Source organism: Dama dama, chromosome 15, assembly GCF_033118175.1.
Source record: "Dama dama isolate Ldn47 chromosome 15, ASM3311817v1, whole genome shotgun sequence".
In the NCBI taxonomy this organism is placed as follows: Eukaryota; Metazoa; Chordata; class Mammalia; order Artiodactyla; family Cervidae; genus Dama; species Dama dama.
In genome coordinates this window covers 62,525,285-62,547,618 of record NC_083695.1, presented here as the reverse complement: position 1 = coordinate 62,547,618, position 22,334 = coordinate 62,525,285, and the positions used below count along the sequence as shown (strand labels likewise).

Sequence of the window (22,334 nt, the reverse complement as noted above, 5' to 3'; positions counted from 1 at the left end):
GTCCTAATAAACATCAATTAAACACCTGTTTATTTCAACCAGGTCTCCATTCTTGGAATTTCTGGTTAGCATTAACATAATTCAAACAATTTGAATGGCCAAACAGAAATAAAGTAATTAGCCAAGCAAATTTACATCCTTTCACCTTGATATCTTCAGCCTCCCTCCCCTGCCCACAAAAAAAAAAAAAAAAAAAAAAAGAAAGAAAGAAAGAAAGAAAAGAAATATATTGGAAATAGGGATTATTATTTTGTATTTTTTCAAATGGGGAAAAGAGAGATTCTGGGAGAACAGGAAGCCTGTCCTGTGTCACAAGGTTCATAATTAATAAAACTAAGATTTAATTTAAGATCTTCTGATGTCCATCAGTTATAATGCACTCACACCATAGTTGCCTCAAGAACAAATTGAGCAAGACAACTAAAACCCTGTGAACACAAATAATCAATAAGCAGTTTATAATAAGGAACAGAAGAGAGTTTTATTCAAGTAAAATTGAGGTCTATACCACAGAGAGAGCCTCTCAGTAGCTCTGAAAAATAGCTCTAGAGAAACATGGTTTTCAGTACAGTTTTACAACTTATCAGAAAAAAGAATACATATCAAACATGACATGGGAACATTTCTTCAAAGTTTCAAAAGAGACAGATCAGCACATGCCCAGAGAGTTAGTATGACTTTGACATCTTGGAAGACAGCCTTAACTTCGATGGCATTTGAAGGGAGGCATTGTATCCCTATCTTCAAAGTGGACATTCTTTACATTTGGATAATGCACTCTTTAAGAGTTAAAGCAGATATACAAGGTATGAAAATAGACCATAAGACAGGCTGTTCTAGTTATCATAAAGTTCATGTCAAATCATGTATAAGCCAGAATGACTTCCCCATACCTGAATATGTGAAAGTTTCTTCCACCACCCCCAGATACATTACTCTGAATATATACCCCACTGACCACAAAATAACAGGCTTCACATTAAACAGATGTCTCCTACTTGATCCAAGGAAAAAAGGGTCACAGATTCTCAAAACAAGAAATCAAAAACAGATATTCTCCCTTCTCCATCATTGCAGAGGTAAAACTTACTCAAGTAACTGAGGGAAGAGCCAATCTCAATAATTTAGTAGGGGAAGTTTGAGAAACTATGACTCCAGCCTCCCAGCTGCTTCCAGACACAATTGCTTCTATTGCCTTTTGAAGTCTGTCTTTGTCAGAAGCAACAGAATGAAGTTTGCACAGTGCTAATCAAAATTTTAGAAAAGACCTGATTGAAATAAAAAGGTGTTCACTGAGGGTTTGTTAGGACTGTAGCCTAGAAGACACAGACTCAAGAAGCACTTGAATTGTGTTCCACTGGACTACAAAATGGTGGAGACTTATAAAGGGGAAGATTGCAAGAGTATGGTTAGACACATGAGTTACTTATCAAGAATCGTAATTGGATATGGCAATGGGTGAAAGTTTCTGTTACATAAACATTGGCTGGGCTCAGAAACAGTTGCACAGTTACAAGGGAAGACCTTTAGAACATTGGGTCTGGTACAGGTCAAAGGGATGTCAAGTTCTCAGGGGTGCAGAGACATGTTGGAGACCAGATCCTCAATTGCCTCCTGTTTTTGTATGCCTAAACTGTGATTGTCCTCAGTCGCTCAGTCATGTCTGACTCTTTTGTGACCCCATGGACTGCAGCCCACAATGAGTTACTTATCAAGAATCGTAATTGGATATGGCAATGGGTAAAAGTTTCTGTTACATAAACATTGGCTGGGCTCAGAAACAGTTGCACAATTACAAGGGAAGACCTTTAGAACATTGGGTCTGGTACAGGTCAAAGGGATGTCAAGTTCTCAGGGGTGCAGAGACGTGTTGGAGACCAGATCCTCAATTGCCTCCTGTTTTTGTATGCCTAAACTGTGATTGTGCTCAGTCGCTCAGTCATGTCTAACTCTTTTGTGACCCCATGGACTGCAGCCCACCAGTCTCCTCTGTCTATGGGATTTCCCAGGCAAAAATATTGAAATGGGTTGCCATTTCCTCCTCCAGGGGGTCTTCCTGACCTAGGGATTGAGCCTGTGTCTCCCGCATTTCCTGCATTGGCTGGATTCTTTACCACTGAGTCACCTGGGAATCCTGTGATCACTCCATTATAATTTAAATTTGTCATCAACAGCAAGGAAGGGAGATTTTACACAGAACAACACATATGGATTCAGTGGAGGATGGGAGGCAAGGACTTCATTAAACAGACCTACAGCATGGAGCCACTATAACATGCAGACCAGAACAGGAGATGACAGTGGTCATGAAGATCTAAATATCACTGGAAAGGTAAACATCACTAGATCACAATGACAATGCTTTACAAACGTGTTCTACAACATATCATCATATCTATTCAAAATTAATTAGTGAAGTTATTCCTAAGCTCTTTTAGTAAGGAAAAGCAAGTTTTTGTTAAGAGCTAATACCTGGGAATTCCCTGGTAGCTCAGTCGATAAAGAATCTGCCTGCAGTGCAGGAGACCAAGGTTTGATCCCTGGGTGAGTAAGATCCCCTAGAGAAGAAAATGGCAACTCACTCCAGTATTCTTGCCTGGGAAATCCCATGGACAGAGAAGCCTAGTGGGCTACAGTCCAGGGGGTCTCAAGAGTCGAACACAACTTAGCGACTAAACCACCAAAAGCTAATTACAAGATGTTTTATTCCTCATGTTTACATGAATTTATATCTTATTCACCTTAAACAGAATTTTCCCACCATAATATCTCTTATGATTATCTCAATTACCTTTCTCAAAGGTAAAATTATTTCCAATTCATGGATGGGCCTTGGAGATTCAGTTCCTGTGCTAAGGGTGTACATGGCACCTGCAGGTGATCGAGTTGAGACTGGAACCCACATCTCCAAGCAAACATTCAGTTCACCAGGGTCACCACACTTACTGCATATGTACCATGATTCAATATTCTGTGACTCATCCTAGTCAATGAATTTTCAAATATGTCAATTGAGTTAATAATTACTGCACCAGCTGATTAAAGTGGGGGGTCAGATAAGTTTAGTTTTGTAACTTATTAACTTGAATGAATACAAGACATGCTGTACCTTTCAACTAGAAAAGAAGAAGTAGTAACTTGCTGCCTAACTTACAGAGGTCTAAACTCTACCTAATTTTGGATGAAATAAATTCAGTCACTTTCATTAGAGCAATTTTATTCCTTGAGAAATCAGTGTGCTTGCTCTGCTTAACATTCCTTCTGTTAAAGCTATTTCTTTTATAGAGTGAAAGAGTCAAAGATAATTTAAAGGCTGAAAGTATCTCTGAGATCAGTTAATCCAGCCTTTATTTTAATGAGCAATTAACGACAGTGGATAAAGTATCCTCACTACATTCTTACAAGGCCTTCAGTTAGAATCTGTTTTTCAACTCCCAGTCAATGACATTTCACATCAAATAGCATTCCTGTTGTCCAAATGATTAGGACACCATGAATATTAAGTCCTCCACTGTCACAGAGTAATGCAAACTTCAGGTTGGCTGGAGTTGTGGGTTAGGGGTTTTCTTTTTAAAGAATAGAATTTATTTTTTACAGCAGTTTTAGGTACACAGTGGTCACACATACTCACACACACACAGCCTATCCCACCACCAGCAACCCTCACCAGTATGGTACACTTATTACTATTAATGATATAACACTGACACATGATAAATCAAAGTTCACAGATTATATTAGGATTCACTCTTAATTTTGTACGTTCTATGGATTTTGACAAATGTAGCATGAGCATGTATCCACCATTAAAGTATTATACAAAATTATCTCACTGGCCTGAAAGTTCTCTGTGCTCCATCTATCTGTCCCTCCTTCCCAAGCCCCTGGAAACCACTGATCTTGTATTGTCTCCATAATTTTCTAGAATGTTACAGAGTTAGAATTACACAATATGTAGCATTCAAATTGGTTTCTTTCACTTAATAATGTGCTTAGGGTTCTTTTCATGGCTTGCTACCTTTTTTTTTAACAATGAATAATATTCCATTCAATTGATATATTACTGTTTATGCTTCAACAACTGAAGGACATCTCGACTCCTCCAAGTTTTGACATAAATTTATGAATAAAGCAATTATAAAAGTTAATTTTATAAATAAACATGTTTTTATTTAAAAAGTAACTAAAAACATTAATGTGCAGGTTTTTGTGCAGATGTAAGATCTCAACTCATTTGAGTAAATTCCAAGGAGTACGACTGCTGGATCATATGGTAAGTATATGTTTCATTTTTTAAGGAACTGCTAACTCTTCCAAAGTGGTTATACCATTTTGCATCCCACCAGTAACAACTAACAAACGTTGCAGCTCCACATCCTTGTCAATATTTGGTTTTGTCAATGATTTGGACCTTAGCCATTTTATAATGTGTGCTTCCCAGGTGGCACAAGTGATAAAGAATCCAACTGCCAGTTCATGAGACACAAGAGACATGGGTTTGATCGCTGAGTTGGGAAGATCCCCTGGAGAAGGAAATGGCAACCAACTCCAGTATTCTTGCCTGGAGAATTCCATGGGCAGAGGAGCCTGGTGGGCTACAGTCTATGGAGCTGCAAAGAACTGGACACACACAAAGAACTGAGCACACACACACACATGATGTGTGTAGTGGTATCTAATTGCAAGCCTCTAATTATATATGATGTTGAGCATTTTTCACCTGCCTATTTGCCCCTTCGACATCTTATTTGCTAATGTTTTTATTCAGATATTTTGCACATTTTAAAAATCAGGTTTTTTATTTCTGACTGTTGAGTTTTAATTAAGAGCTCTTTGTTTATTCTGGGTAACAGTCCTTCACCAGATATGCCTTTTGCAAATACTTTATCCCAGTCTGTTGCTTGTCTCTTCCTTCCATTGACAGTATATATCACAGAGTAGAAGGTTTTAATTTTAATGAACTCCAAATTATCAATTATTTTTGTGGATTATGCTTCAGAGATAAATTTTAAAAGTCATCACCTAGTCAAGGTAACCTATATTTTCTCTCATGTGATCTCTTAGGAATTAAAAGTTTGCACTCTGCATTAAGTCCTATGATCCATTTTTAGTTAATTTTTGTAAAGGGTGTAAGATCTGCATGTAGATTCTATGTGCATGTGTTTCGCATGTAGGTACCCTCTTGCCAGTCAAGGACTGGATTCAAATTCTCTCAATTTTGTTTGTTTGAGGGTCCTTATCTCTTCACTTTTAAAGACAATTTCACTGTATACAGAAATCAAAGTTAGTGCATTTTTTTTTCCTTTAAATACTTCACTCCAATCTCTTTCTGCTTGCACACATTTTGAAGAAAATCCCAATGTAATTCTTATTCTGTTCCTCTAAAGGTAAGATTTTTTTTCTTCCTCTGGCTTCTTTCAGATATTTTCTTTGTTTTTATATTCTATGTTTGAATGTGATATACCTACACGTAGACTTCAGGGTATTTTTCCAACCTGATGTTCTTAAGGTTTCCTGAACGTGTGGCATGGCATCTGACATTAATTTTGCGAAATTCTCTGAAATTACTGCTCAAATATTTCTTCTGTAGATCTGTTTGTCTTTAAATAAATGTTTTAATTGAAGCATAACATCCATAGAGAAAATATGCATATTCTAAATGTGCATGCCAACACACTAACAGAGGGTGAATATTTCCGTATAATCAAGACACAAATCATGAAAAAGAATTGCATAATTTATGTTTTCCATTGTACTGTTATAGACATTTCAGGTTCTTGCTGTGTGGGGTTATTTCGATTGGTGCTGTTATGTGCATTTCTAAACATGTCTTGTTGAAATCCCAAAGTACTGCATTTCTGTTCAGTACATACTTACAAGTGAAACTGCTGGACATTCATGTGTTTACTTCCAAAAAAATGGCCAAATAGTTGTCCAAATGGTTGAACTAATTTACAATATTACTCTGAGAATGCCGGTTGCTTCACTTTCTTGCCAAAACTTAGTATAATTTTTTTTTTTCATTTTAACCATTCTGATGGCCATCTAAGGATATCTCATTAAAATTTAAATTTGCACTTCCATAAAGCTTAATGTTGCTGAGCACTTTTTCAGATGTCCAATGGCAATACTAAGTATTCATATGTGAAAAACTAGTTTATTGGGGTATAAGCTAATAGTTGGCTTCATACATTTTTAAAACAAATGCAAGCGTCAGAGAGAAAATTTGGTAGTATGTGCAAAGAATTTATACTCTGAACCAGGTGAGTGTAAACTGCTAACCTGAATGTAAACTGCTGACCTGATACCTGATCTTGGTATCAAAGACCTGAATTATTTTAGTACATGTTTCCTTAAAAGAAGTCAAATCTTTTACATAATATTAATAAAACCTTCAACAGGAATTTCTAATTCTCATTTCCATTAGTGTTTCAGGGATAAGTCCCAAAGATATTCTTTATCTCTCAGCTATCTATATTTCAGAGATGTCTTGAGACTAAAAAGTTCAGGATCATAGCATCATATTGCCATCACTGATGTTACATATAAAACAATGTGATGGAAAGTAGAAAAAAATAGAATCTGGTGACACCTTCAAGGGATTTTGTTCTTCCTCACAGAGAAAAGAATAACACTTAGAATACATGATTAGAAATACAGAAACATAGGTTAATATTTGACTATAAGTTTGAAACACAAAGTAATGTGAACATTTCATATCTTCTTTTAGTGTTCATAGTAACACCAACCAGAGGAATGAATTCTAACACTTATTATTCAGTCCTCCCAATTGCTGATTTTCTCACTATTTCCCTACAGGCTGGAGCTGCTCTGGGACACAATTTCTCTTTTCCAAATCCAATCCTCAAATAAGCCCAGGTGATACTCAGCACATAGTGTTCCTACCCTCTTCCCCTTTGTCCCTATCTGTGTTAATCATTATGAGGACAAGCACAGACTCTTCAGACTCTTACTTTCATTCATTTCTTACCTGCATTACGTACAAAAGAAGGAAAGTCTGAGACTGGCTCAGCAAATACTGCTGCTTTTTATTTAGAACATCTGGAGAGCAAATGGCTATGTGTTAGCTTATACCAACCATTCCACTCTGTTTTACAGTGATAATACGGTACTGACTCTTAAGTAAGTATTAGCATATGTGGTAGTTAATATAAGTGTTACAGAATATGAAGACAGCGAATATATTTGTGCAGTAAAACTCAGGAGACTTTCCTTTCATGGAAGTTGGATATTTACCAGATATTCACATAGAAGTTGGATATTTACTGGAGAAAATTGTGGTGGTATGAGATGGGCGGTCAGAAAAGAGTATCCCTGGTAGAAAGAAGGAGGTGAATGATGCCCCAGAGGAGAGTAATTACAGACACCAGCACAGCAGCAGCCGATGGACTGCCCTTCATCACACAGGAACGAAGCAGAGCTGGTACAGGGGTGGCACATGGCCAAACCCACTAGAAACTGGGGTGGTGTCGAGGTCCTTTGGGTCAACCACAGATTCCAGGGTAAATTTCTGTAAAATGGTGGTCAAAAATAAAAACAGCTCCATGCGGGCCAGGCCTTCTCCCACACAATTTCGTTTTCCTGAAAATAACACACACAGAGGAGATTTGTTCCTTGAACATTACATTTTGAATTGTCACAAAATGTATGAATGATTGAACAGATGGAGGCCTGGAAAGATGGTTAGAGATAGAGAGACAGAAGGAGAGACACACTCGCTATTCACCTAATATCTTCATAGGAACTTTTCATTCAGTAAATATTGATTGTCAGCTCAGCGTCAAGTACTTCATCATGTATTCCCACATTTTAACTGCTCTATTCCACTTCCAGTTTCCATCAATCTTTGTATAAACACCCCTACTCTGTTTGTCCAGGTGGGCTGAAAGGAGAAGCCCTGAGAGGAGGAAACTTGTACATATGTGCTTCCTTTCTACTTCTGGCACAAAATTCAGCCAAAGATATTTTTCCTCCACGTGCTTTCAAAAGTACATGTCTAAATGTGTCGGTCTTCTACTTGAAAATATTAAATGTCTCTTCCATCTGTTATGAGGTCCAAATGAGTTGAGCTGGCCCTTCATATTTTGTTCCCAGTATGGATGGAGGGGCCTGGTAGGCTGCAGTCCATGGGGTCTCTAGGAATCGGACACGACCGAGCGACTTCACTTTCACTTTTCACTTTCATACATTGGAGAAGGAAATGGCAACCCACTCCAGTGTTCTTGCCTGAAGAATCCCAGGGACGGGGGAGCCTGGTGGGCTGCCGTCTACGTGGTCGCACAAAGTCGGACACAACTGAAGCGACGCAGCAGCAGCAGCAACATTATGTTCCATATCATTCTTTCCATTCTTCACACCCTCTACTCTCAGTGCTAGCGATATCCACTCTTCATCAATCTCCAAAACACCATTAAACCTCTAATTTTGTCTCATGATGTTTCACTCGGTCAAGATGCATGTCCCTGACACTTCCTTCAGGACCTACGCCCCCATGTCATTTCCTCTTTATGGTCTTTGCAATCTTCACAAACAGCAGAATCTTGCCCTCTCTGGGTTTCCTCAATATCACATTCATTGCTTCAGTTGAAGCATGAATCACCTTGAATCGTAATTCTGGTTCCTCTGCTATGCTAAAATGTGTGCTTTTGAAATGAAGGCTCAGAAGATGACACAAAGCAGGCATCAAAAGCCATCAAATACATGGAGGTGAATCTGTGGCCAGAGACTCAGCACACACTGTAGTTGTGGAGACCCAGTATCCAAGATCTATGATCAAGAGTGGAGGATGATCACAGTGCTCTGGAACCACTGCAGGGTATCTTGCCACATTCCCAAGGACGCATTGACACTACAGTTAGCTGGCAGGGTCTGACTTTCTCAATCTAAAAGAATGTCCTGCTCCTGTAAAAGTGCCCTGCCTTCTCTTCTCACTTTGTTCCTGTGAGGCAGTTCAAACTCCCTTTCTTCTGTAAGAATGTTCCTTATTCCATTTTATGCCTCACTGTGGGCATGAGTGACCAGAAAAGTGTTTCTCCTTCTGGTCTCATGAGCAGCCTGTGCTTTCCTCTCTCACAACACTATTCAATGTTCTCTTTAGTAATCTACTTCCCTAACTAGATTGTGAGCCCACTTTGGTGCCCATTCTGTACTTTTAACCCCAGAATTCAGCCTAGGGAGTGAGGGATATCACTCATGGAAAATACTCAAACTTATGGACTTACGTACCTTTCTCATGGCAGAGAAGCAAAACCTAAAAGTTTCACCTGCTAAAAGGAGCTCACAGGTAGCTCAGTGCTACCTAAGATTATTACTGAATTATGCTATAGGCATAATTCAATTAACCTGTTTTCTAGCTTTCTTACTTTGGAAGAACTGGGTCACCTCCCTGAAGTTCCAATACTGGGGATATGTGGTGAGGGGGGAAACACATGGGAATTGAGAGTGGTGCTTGTGATCGTGGACAAAAAGCATTTCTACCAGCCCCAGAGAGGGCATCATTAAGTTCCAACCAACTCCAGAAAGGTACCTTGTTCCCTAAGTACTTAAGGAAATTAATTTTATTACCTGCTGAGAAAGCCATGAAGTAGTCACTTTTCTTAAAGTTGCCGCTCTCATCCAGAAAATGGGCAGGGTCAAATACCTCTGGGTTGGGGAATTCTTTGTCATCATGTAGCACAGAACTCAGTGATGTCACTATAGTCGTGCCCTGGAATGAAGGATGAAGATCAACTGAGTTATAAGAAGTCATGGAGCAAAAGAAATGTTGCAAATCATTTAGTCCAATCTTTGATCTATAGGTGAGGAGCCCCAGGGCCAAAGAAGGGCAGTGGCAATTCCAGAGAGACAGACCAAGCAATAAACACGGATGGGTTTAAGCTCAATGGCAGTGATGTTACTAAAGTGGCCTCCAATAGCATCTGAAGTACTGAGTACTTGGTTACTTGGTTTCTGAATCCCTGTTACTTATCACAGTGTTTAGACACTGCTGTTTGTTTTGCTCAATTTCATCATTTCGTTTTCATACATCTCATATGTGGATTATGTTTTAAAATGAAAGCCTCTGATGGCTCTTGAAAAGTCAGATGTATTTGGAACCTATTTACAGGGCTTTTCAAAAATAGAGGTCTGGTACGATTAAAAATGACATCTGGCACATCCATACAGACAGAAACAGGTTAGTGGTTGTCAGGGGCTGGAGGGAGGGAGGAATGGGCAATGACTGCTTAATGGATGGGTTGGGTTTCTTTATGGAGTGATGAAAATGTTCTGAACTAGACAGTAGCTATGGTTGCACAACATTGTGAATGTACTATATTTCACTGAATTGCTCACTTTAAAATAGTTAAAATGGTAATTTTTACATTATAACTTATTTTACCACAATAAAAAAGAAAATATTCTCAAGAGGAAAAAATGATTTCTTAGACAAATACACTAACAACTACTGAGCATTTATCTTTGGGATGAAATTTGTTTCTCTTAATTTTAAAATGTGGAGAAACACATTATGAATGAATTCTAGATTTTTAAAAAAAGATGATAAAATTAGAAAAATTTTCATTTTTCAACAAAGCAGTAAAGATTATCAATTATTACTAAAACTGTTGGATGAATGTTTTGGGAAACAGTATACACTAAGTCTTAAAGTACATGCCATAGATTTTTAATTAATTACCTATGAAAACAGACACTCATCAATAGAGAGATATGGAAGATCCCGCCTTAATAAGTGACCATCTTAGCATTACCACTAATGGGATAAACTGACAATACGTCTTCAGCCAAAATCCGATGCAGTGGGACATACACAACATCGCCTATGTAATTTTCTTGTCAAATACACAGAATTGGTATCTAATCTCAAGAAAACAATTACCAAAGCCAGACTGCCAAATGTTTAAAATGACAATTGTCTTGGACTCTTCAAAGTTGTCAATGTATTGAAATAAACATAGGAACAGAAACTGTTCTTGATAACAGGGGAGTAAAGGGACAGATAAATGAAATACTTGTTCCTTGACTGGACACTAGATGTCCCTTCAAGAAAAACTACATAAGATATATTAGGATAACTGAGAAAATGTAATTATAATATATATACTAGATAAAATTACTGTATAGATAATTCCTTTAGTGCAAATGTTTTTACTTTACGTAGATGTAAATGTTTACTTTACGTAGATAAAGTCCTTGTTCACTTGTTTGGAAGATATATATACTGAAATATTATTTAGGTTTAAGTGTGATAGATGGTAAGCCAGAAAGATAAAGAACATTACAGCATACTGACACATGTATATGGAATTTAGAAAGGTGATAACAATAACCCTATATGCAGAACAGAAAAAGAGACACAGAAATACAGAACAGACTTTTGAACTTTGTGGGAGAATGTGAGGGTGGGATATTTCAAAAGAACAGCATGTATGCTATCTATGGTGAAACAGATCACCAGCCCAGGTGGGATGCACGAGACAAGTGCTCCGGCCTGGTGCACTGGGAAGACCCAGAGGAATCGGGTGGAGAGGGAGGTGGGAGGGGGGATCGGGATTGGGAATACATGTAAATCCATGGCTGATTCATATCAATGTATGACAAAACCCACTGGAAAAAATAATAATAATAATAATAATTTAAAAAAAAGATCAAAAAAAATAAATAAATAAAAATTCTAGAAGGAAAAAAAAAAAGTGTGATAGATGATAGGTATGTAGTTAAAATGTAAATATATACACACTTCCATATATATTTCATATATTATATATATATATCCACTGTGTGTTTAAATACTATTTAAATTTTAAAATTTTTTAAATTTAAAATTGGGAGTAATTCCACCCCTTAAGTTTATCACATCTAAGGTTTATAATTTTATTGTCAAAATTATTGCCTTGTATAATCTCAAAACAAATAATACAAGAAAATGTTACTTTAAGATTTTAAAAGCAGGTGTATTTTCAGCAAATGGTGTTGGGACAAGTAGATATCCATGAAGAAAGAAGTGTGATCATTATTTCACACCATAAGTAAAAATAAATTTTAAATGGATCATAGACTTAAATATAAAAGCTAAAAGTATAAAACTTGAAAAAGAAAAGATGAGCATAAATATTTGATAACATGCTGGAAATAAGTATGACACAAAAACACAAGTCATAAGGGAAATAACTGATAAATTGGACATCATCAAAATTTTAAACTTCTGCTTTTTTCTAAAAAAAAAATTCTGCTCTCTCAAAAACATTGTTAGAAACCAAAAAAAGAAAGAAAAAGACACATACTGGGAGTAAATATTTGCAACACTTAGACATGATAAAGGGATTGCATGCAAAATATATAAAGAACTGCAATAAGTAATAAGGCAAACAAGACTGCAAGGAGATCCAACCAGTCCATCCTAAAGGAAATCAGTCCTGAATATTCATTGGAAGGACTAATGCTGAAGCTGAAACTACAATACTTTGGCCACCTGATGTGAAGAGCTGACACTGGAAAAGACCCTGATGCTGGAAAAGACTGAAGGCGGGAGGAGAAAGGGATGACAGAGAATGAGATGGGTTGGATGGCATCACCGACTCAATGGACATGGGTTTGGGTGGACTCCGGGAGTTTGCGATGGACAGGGAAGCCTGGCCTGCTGCAGTCCACGGGGTCGCAGAGTCGGACACAACTGAGCGACTGAACTGAACTGAACTGAAGGCAAACAACCCAATAAAAAATAGAACTATAACTTGAGCAAACACTCAATGAACATATATGAATGGCCAATCAACATATTAAAAAAATATATCACTATTTGCCCAAAAAAACCATAGGTAAAACAAAATGTGGTATCACTACACAACTATTACAGTCTAAAATTTAGAGGGCACATCAGCAAGTGTTAGGGCGGGGGAGTCAGGGGACACGCAGACTGCGCACCAAGGTCCCTTCCCTTTAGGGCCAGCGGCCGGTGATTGCCCGCAACCCGGCCACTTAGCCACGCACAACGCAAGGCATAAACGACAGCAACAAAACAGTGTGGGAATGAGCCTTTGCTTAGTCTCCGACCTCATCCCTCCTCATCCCAAGTGCAAGCCCCGAGCCCTGCGGGATGCGCAACTGTGCCACCGGCTAGGGTTCTGTGAGCGCTGCCAGCCTGTCGCGCCAGGCTGGGGGACGAGAAAATCGAGTTCTCCACCTGGTCCAGGCGGCGCCGCCCCACGTGCCCTGCGCCCTCGGAGAGGAGACTCTTGCCACATGTTGGATCACGTCTCACCGCGCCGCGCAGCCAACAACCCCAAGGCGCTCCCTGTGCGGAACGAAGCGCGTTGGAGGGCCCACCGTGTAAGCCGCGAGGCGGCTTCCACCCCTCCTCTGTCACTCTCCGCGCGGGGACTACGGGTACCAACGAGTGGAACGCCTTGCGGCGCTGAGGTCCCGACCTTCAACCTTTAACTCTGCCTCCGCCCCCACCTTCCTCGTGGGGTCAGACCTCTTTTGACTCAAGCCTGCAAGCCCTTCTACGGAAAAGTGGGAACGCATTCGGCCCATTAGCATGCCAATCAATTCCACCAAAGTTTGTAACGATGTTTTAAATGTTTTGTTTGTTTAAAAATATTTACAGATCTGAAATCTCTCCCTTTTGCCCCTTCCCTTTCTCAGGACAAGGGAAAGGAAAAGAGGCGTTGAGATAATTGTTCAAAGCCCCCAAGGGCTGTCTTGGCCGGACATATGAGTGGACATATATACAGGTGTATACATGGGGAAAGACATGTACTTGGTTTCATATTTTTCTTTTTTTCCCTACCAATCAATGGCGATCTGACCAAAACTCCCTTTCCCACCACCACCGGAGAACAGCCCCTCAAAACCATTTTCAAAACATATTGCTTTGTTTGGGGTAGAAAGCAGGTGATTTGGCTAGAGGAATACTAATAAATACCACAAACAAAACAAACAGAAGCCATTAATACAAGATAATGAATTTTTTTTAAAAAGTGTAAGAACACTAACAAAGGCAAGTGATGAAGGGTACCCCCAGCAACTGGAACTCTCATTCATATATTGCTACTTGGAATGGAAAATATCACAGCCATATTAGAAAACTGTTTAATGGGTTTTTAAAAATGAAGTTAAACATTTAAACAACACTCTCACTCTTCGTTATTACCTAAAAGAAATGAAAACTTACATCCACACAAAAACCTATATGGAAATGTTTATAGCACCTTTATTCAAATGGCCCCAAATTGGAAACAACCCACATATTCATCAATCAGTCAATGAATAGACAATTTGTGGTACTCCATATGATGGATTACTCATCAATAGAAAAGGAATACACTAATATATGCAATAAAAAGATGAATCAAACATATTCTGCCACATAAAAAAGAGATTAAAGGCATATATTGATTACAAGTTATTTCACTTACATCACATTCCATTATATTGCACTCTTGAAAACGCAAAACTATAGAACTAAAAACAGATTAGTGGTTATCAGGGGCTAAAACTGGGGGAAATGGATTGGTTGCAAAAAGAGAATAAGGGAAATTTTCAAGATGATGAAAATGTGTTTATATCTTACTTGTGTTGGTAGTGACATAACTTCACATATTGGTCAAAACTCTTTAGACTCTGTACTTAAAAGGGTGACTTTTCTTTTACATAACTTATACCTCAAGTGAAAAATAGAGGAAGATATTAAGTCACAAAAAAGCACACACAGTAAAAAGTAAGTCTTCTTCCTATCTAGCTGCACAAACTCATTTAGACTCTTCAAAAACAACCATTCCCACCAACTAGTTATATGTGCTTCCACAGATATTATGCATATTAGCAGATAATCCTATATACATTTATGCTACTTATCACTTTCTTCTCTTTTTACCCAATGCCAAACATCCACTAGATTTTGATTTTTTTCTATAATGAAATAATTTAGATATTGTTTGATGTCAACACATATGCTGCTACTGCTGCTAAGTCACTTCAGTCCTGTCAGACTCTCTGTGACCCTATGGACAGTAGCCCACCAAGCTTCTCTGCCCATGTGATTCTCCAGGCAAGAATACTGGAGTGGATTGCCATGCTCTCCTCCAAGGGATCTTCGCAACCCAGGGATCGAACCTGTGTCTCTGATGACTCCTGTACTGGCAGGCGGGTTCTTTAGCACTAGCTCCACCTGGGAAGTGTGTCAACACATATACATCCACCTTATTCTTGCTACACAATATAAATGTGCCATTAAACTTGCAATGAATATTTAGTAGCTAAAAATACTTTTTTTATTACAAGTAATGATGCAGTGATACATTTTGATATTCCTTCACAAGCATTTGTAGTAGACACCAAGAATTATAACTGTTGCATTATAAGATATATTTTATTTTTTAATAGTTATGGCCAAAATGTCCTTCAAAAAAAGAAAAAATGTACTTATTTACAGTCTTACCAGTGGCACCTGAAAGCACTTGTTTATGTATATACTCACTAGTAAAAGGTTTTTTCAGCCTTTGACCTCGTCACTCTGATAGACGAAAATGTCTCATAGTTTTAGCTCATATTTTAAAATATATGTTACCTGGTTTAATTCTTGCAACATTTTGAGGTAAACACAATTAGTATTACAGACAGTATACACATCTCCAGTAGGACATAAATAGTCACACAAAGTGGCATAAATAAGGAATAAAAATAGATTCACTTCAGTTCCAGTAACGTTTTGACCGCCAAATGAAATTGCACTCAATTTATATTTGTTTTTAGTTTTTCAAGTTTTTAGTGTTGCAGAATTAAGGATGAGGCATTTCTAAAACCATGTGAGAGGGAAAAAAAACTTAGAACAGCTCTAACACGATAGACTTGAGTGATCTGTGGCTATTTATAGCTAAAGCCAGTCAAAAGTAAATAAAATTTAAAGTTCAGTTCCTCAGTTGCATTAATTACATTTCAGGCATCCACTGGGCACATGTGACTAGTGGTTGTCATAAGGGGCACACAGATATTCAGAATTCCATATTTCCCAGAAGATAGCAGTAATAATTTCAACCTTAAGAAACTCACAACCCTTTTATCCTCAAAGAAGAATTTTTAGTTATCTTATTTTTATATAGAATAGTAACATATGCAGTCTTCAAAACAGAATAGCAGTCTTCAGAACAGAAACCAACTAGAAAGTCTGAATAAAAACAGAAACCATGTGTTAGAAAGCACTGGAAAACTGCTAACAAAAATTGGTCTCCAGATTCCAGACAGAAGAAACTTGGAAAGGTAAATTGGCATCTGCGGTCAGTTTTTGACTGTGTACATATACAATTCTGAAATAGGAAGTGTTACATAATTCTGTCTAGCAGAGAAGATAAACATCACCTAAGACTGTGTATTTTTCTTATATAATATCTGAGATTAAGCCAAACTTATTAGGCACAGAAAAGGCAGAACTAACTGAACACCCAAAAGAAATATATATATATAATAAAAATATACCCACAGTATGGAAAATTTCCAACCTATTTTACGAGGCCAGCATTACCTTGATATCAGAAGTCGGACAAAAATTTTTTGAGAAAGGATAATTGTAGACCAGCCTCTTACAAATATAAATACAAATGTCCTCAATAAAATCTAGCGAACCAAATTCAGCTTTTTATATATGAAAGGGACAGAGACAGAGGGAACAAAATATATACCATGTAAACAAATGCAGAGAATTCATTTGATCAAATTATACACACGTTTGTGGAAAAAAGTAGACAGATTGTGAATAGCCAGGGAGAGGGGAAAACAGGGAGTTCCTAATCAGTGGACATAAAATGGTTGCCAGGGGTTTGGGGGGGAGGGGGATGAATAGACAGAGCACAGAGGATTTTTAGAGCCATGAAACTACTCTATATAATACTACAATGATGGATACATATCATTAGACTCTTGCTCAAACTCACAGAATGTACAAGAGTGAACCCTAATGTAAATGATGAACTTTGGATGTTAATGATGGTCAGTATAGGCTCATCAATTGTGAAAAAGGGTACCAGTGTGGTAGTGGATATTGATAATGGGAGAGGCAATGCATGTGTGGAGGCAGGAAGTATATGGAAAATCACTGTATCTTCAGCTTAAAATTGCTGTGAACCTAAAACTGCTATAAAAAATAAAGTTTATCCCCCAAATCATACAAAAATAGGATTAGGAAGTATTTCCCTAACCTGTTTTTTTTTAATATTTACAAAAATGTACATAAAATATCATTCTCAATGATGAGATATATAATCCTCACCTCTTCCAAGATATCATAAATGAAACAACAGCCACTATCACGACCTTGTTCAATATTATCCTTGAAATCCTGCCAGTGTGATAATGCAATAAAGTAAATCAAAGTCATGAGAATTGGAAAATAAAGAATAAAACAAGTACTAAATCAGGTAACAGAATTGTGGTGCATATAGATATCAAAAATAAATCTACAGACAAATTATTAACAATGATATATGAATCTGGAAAAGTTGCTAGATATAAGGGCATCAAGATAATAAAATCTTGATATTTTGATATACCAAAAAATGGAAAAAGCAATTTTAAAATTATAAAATGTATAATAAGATCAAAAATATTACTTATATCAGAAAAACATAACAGATGTGCAAATCACTGTACTAAAAACAAAACAGTATCAAAAAAATTAAAGAAAATCCAGATTAACTGTATCTGTGAATTGAAAGCATCAACATGTCAAGATGTCAATTTCCAAATTGATTTGATACTACCAAGAAAAAAATCACAACTGAATGTTTTGGGTAATTGACAAATGAATACTAAAATTTATCTGGAAATGTAAACAGCTAAGAGTAGTCAAAACAACATTAAAGAAGCAGAACAAATTTGGGAGACTTAGCCAGATATCGAGATCTGTCATAAAGATTTATAGCCACAAATTGGAACAGCACAAAACCCTTCAAGCTGCCACATGTATGATTTTTCCAATTCTCTCATCTTGAGGACTGAAATCATACTGTGAATATGGGAACTTCAAGGGTGTTGAGGTCACTGTAAGAGAAACAATTTTACCTTGGGGATGAGGTAGTTTCTGAATTTAATGTCACGGGTCACCGCATGGGGCAGGTTGGTGGGGACGAGGTCAATGTATCTCTGGATCTCGTGCACCACAGCATCCATGTAGGGCATGTGGCTCCTGTCCTGCATGCAGGGGCTCCGGTGTCTGCCAATCACACGGTCAATCTCTTCCTGGACTTTAGCTGATAAGACACAAGTAAGACTACTGGAAAAAAGAGGAAAACGCATGCCATATTTTCATACCAAATCAGGGTGACATAAAACTCTGTAAAGGTGTTCCAACATCGTTATAAACATCAATTATATGTCCAATACTTTGGCCACTTCATGCAAAGAGTTGACTCATTGGAAAAGACCCTGATGCTGGGAGGGATTGGGGGCAGGAGGAGAAGGGGACCACAGAGGATGAGATGGCTGGATGGCATCACCAACTCGATGGACATGAGTTTGAGTAAACTCTGGGAGTTGGTGATGGACAGGGAGGCCTAGTGTGCTGCGATTCATGGGGTCGCAAAGAGTCGGACACGACAGAGTGATTGAACTGAACTGAACTGATATGTCCAGAAGTACACCTAGACTTAGAGAGTTATCATATTACAAGTACAAATGACCCTCATACAAGCTAGACTTTGAGATAAATCTGTGCACACCTATATATTAGCATGAAAAGTGAAAAAAGTGTTAGTCACTCAGTTGTGTCTGACTCTTCCTGACCCTATGGACTAGTAGCCCACCAGGCTCCTCTGTCCATGTAATTCTCCAGGCAAGAATACTGGAGTAGGTTGCCATGCCGTCCTCCAGGGGATCTTCCCAACCCTTGTCTCCTGCATCGCAGGCAGATTCTTTACCATCTGAGCCACCAGGGAAGCCTATATATTAGCATGCATGCATGCTAAGTCACTCCAGTCATGTCCAACTCTTTGCAACCCTATGAACTGTAGCTTGCCAGGTTCCTCTGTCCATGGGATTCTCCCGGCAAGAATACTGGGGTGGGTTGCTATGTCCTCCTCCAGGGGCTCTTCTGAACACAGGGATCAAATCTGCCTCTCTTACATCTTCTGTTTTGGCAGGCAGGTTCTTTATCACTAGCACCACCTGGGAAGCCCATATATTAGCATAGAGGATCATTAATAAAAAAAAATAGAAATGATGAAACACTTTAAACACAAACAGTATATTATTAAGTCAAGAAATTTCTATCATCACGTGTAGGAGACAGGAAGAATAAAAAAAGCTGGCCCCGGCAAGGGTCGCAAAAAAAATTTATAATTATTGATAAACTGGATGCTATAAGGCATGAGACTCTTGGAACAAGTCCAGAGGGAACAGTGCATAATCTTGAAAACAAGATATGAACCTGGGGTCGGAAAACCGACCCCAGACAGTTTCTCAACCGGCGTCTCAGAGTCACAGGTTTTACGTATCTGGTGGAAAATTAGTCTTAGTTACTGATTTGTTATTGATTACCGTTTCCTAATTATTCAATGGTTAATGATCATTTTGTTCTTTGGCCCTGAAGGCCACGTGAGTTATAGTTTAACTCCCCACATATTCTTTCATTCAAGGCTGAAAGTGTAATAAAGCTGGATTGGCTCCAGTTTCGGCACCTTCACCTTGGAGCGGTGTTGGTCCCCCATCCTCGCTTTTCTCTGAATTCTTGTGTCTCTTTTCTCATTCTTGCCGTATCGCGCTTTCGGAATCCTTGCTTGTCGGGTTGGTCTAGACAAGTGGCCCGGGAACAGGGACCCAAAAGTGAATCCAGCCTGCGAGGCTAGCTCCTAGCAGCAGAGAACGCAGGGAAATCCGGCCAGCTCGGCAGATGAAGAAAGAACTTGGTAAGTACACCCCTGCGGATTTGTCAATCAGGGTAACAATGGGGCAAAATCCTTCTAAACATAGTGACTATATGCAAATGCTGAAAACTTTGTTAAAAAGTTCGGGGGTTGAGATATCTCACTTCTCTTCTAAAAAATTGTTTTCTGACATTGAAAAATATTGCTACTGGCTAGATCAAGATAAAGGGACTTTGAGGCATGAAGAATGGCAAGAAGATATGCGTTGCCTGCGCCGTGCCTACCAAAGCGGCGAAAAGATTCCTTTGTTGGTATGGTCAGTAGGGAATCTTATAAACACAGCTTTAGGACCGCTGCAATCCGAAACCTCGGATTCAGGGGATTCCGTAGAACAAACACAAGAACAAATGGAGAAAATGAATTTATAACATAGGTGATGAAAAAGAGAAACAATCAATAAAAATAAAAAATAAAAGCCAAAAAAATGATAGAAATCAAGAACAGATCTTTCTCGCTCAACCAACTACACCTTTGGTCGAGCCCCCTCCTTTCAATTCTGAAACCCCTTGAGATGATGGATTTGTTTTTAAACCACAGATAACTGTGCCTAATAAAATGACGCCTTTACAAAAGGGAGTTCGTATGGCACAATTGCAGTGGAATGAAGATGCTTTAGTTCTCCCTGTGGCTGTAATTCAAATCCTACCAGATCCTCAATTCCCACAAGGAGGAATGCATTATGATTATAATGTCATACCATTTAAAACTATAAAGGAGATAAAACTGCATGTACCCAATATGGAACTAATTCTCCTTATACCATGGGACTAATTCAGGGACTTTCAAAGCTGAATGGTTAATTCCTTATGATTGGAAAATGATAGCCAGAACTTGCCTATCCACCTCAGAATTTTTACAGTTTAGGACCTGGTGGCAAGATGAGGCAAATCAACAAGCTTGCAGAAATGCAACAGCCAACCCGCCAGTTGCTATAACACTTGATCAACTAATGGGTAGTGGGGTACATTTTGACATTCAAGCTCAGTTACAACTTGATGATCAATTACTCACTCAAGTGAGAATGATATGTTTAAAAGCCTGGGAGAAAATAAATCCACCTGGACAAGGCTCGATTTCATTTACCCAAATTAAACAATCAGATAGGGAACCTTATGTAGATTTTATTGCCAGGCTACATCAAAATTTAAATAAAACAGTCTCACAACGTGGCTTGAGAGATTTGCTGATGCCAGTTCTTGCTTATGACAATGCTAACTCAGAATAGGAAAAGGTGATTCAGGCTCTCAAGGCACAGGGTGCCCCTCTAGAAGAATATTTTAAAATTTGCCAGGATATTGGGTCAGAACCATATACAATGCAACTTCTGGCTCAAACATTGTCTAAAGCTAATAAAAGACAGATATGAGATATCACCAACATGGAAAATTAGGACACATTAAAATAGACTATAAAGGAAGAAGAAGACAGTCAGTTGATAAATTATACTATTGGTTCTGATGCCACTCCTGAATTTGTATTGCTTTTGGAAGTATATGTCTTAAAACAGGATATCAAAAGTGGCTGTCAGTTGTCAAAGAATCAAATGAAGGTAAGACTTCCCTCTTTCTGTTAACTGCTCTTACTTTTTTAGAAAAAGAGGAAACTTCCAGCATGATGAATCCACCTGACCTTCCTGATTGTGTTGCTGAAATTTGCCATGGTATTGAAAATTGGTTAAGATGAAAATTATGTAAAGGATCAGAAGGTCACTTATTATTAAATGTTGCAGAAGGCTCCATTATCGATTGGGGACCCCAAGAAATCCTTAAACTTATAAAATCTAAAGTGTCTTCCCCATGGTTATATAATGATAAGACAATTAGTACTTATGGTACTCAACCTCTCATATGACATGGGGTAGGATTAGCTCCCCCTGTGCCTCGTTTAGATCATTATCCTATTCGTGATAAAATATGGAAAATATCCATGACATTAAAAAAACTAATTGCTTGAAAAAGACAATATACTGAATATATTTTAAATGACCCAAAAGCTATCTTTAATTTTACAAAAAACTCTATCCACACTATTCAGACTTGTGTAAAAATTCCTTTGGTTTTTATGATCGGACCAACAAAATATGATCCCAATTTGAGATTAGTAACATCTATTAACTGTTCATTTTATACATGTATAAATAATACCATTCCTTTTGATACAAGTTGACAGTATTTACATTCTTAAAGCCAAAACTAACATATGGGTTCCAGTTGATTTACAATGACCTTGACAAGAAAGCCCTACATTTTATGTCATTGAAGAAATATTAAAAAATCTTAAACATGTTAAATGTTTTCTGAGATTGCTAATTGCTGCCATCTTAGACATTATTGCTATTACCACTACACCAGCCGTAGCTGAAATGGCTCTTCATAAATCTGTACAAACAGTTCATTTTTT

At 38.0% G+C, this 22,334-nt stretch overlaps 1 protein-coding gene across 3 annotated transcripts in view; it reads right to left on the bottom strand.

The window, feature by feature from the left end:
- Positions 1–515: 515 nt before the first annotated feature.
- LOC133070266 (cytochrome P450 2C18-like) overlaps positions 516–22,334 on the bottom strand; it is a 41,508-nt gene continuing 19,689 nt past the window's right edge. The window contains exons 7-10 of one of the 3 annotated variants that reach the window (XM_061162221.1): positions 18,076–18,263; positions 17,285–17,353; positions 9,586–9,727; positions 516–7,602 (exon numbers count right to left, since the gene is read on the bottom strand). In XM_061162221.1, the coding sequence (XP_061018204.1) occupies positions 7,421–7,602; positions 9,586–9,727; positions 17,285–17,353; positions 18,076–18,263 (581 nt within the window). In that variant the 3' untranslated portion in view covers positions 516–7,420. Of the gene's footprint in view, positions 7,603–9,585; positions 9,728–14,310; positions 15,191–17,284; positions 17,354–18,075; positions 18,264–22,334 lie in introns of those variants that run through there. The other 2 variants (XM_061162222.1, XM_061162223.1) reach the window with 2 other exon arrangements.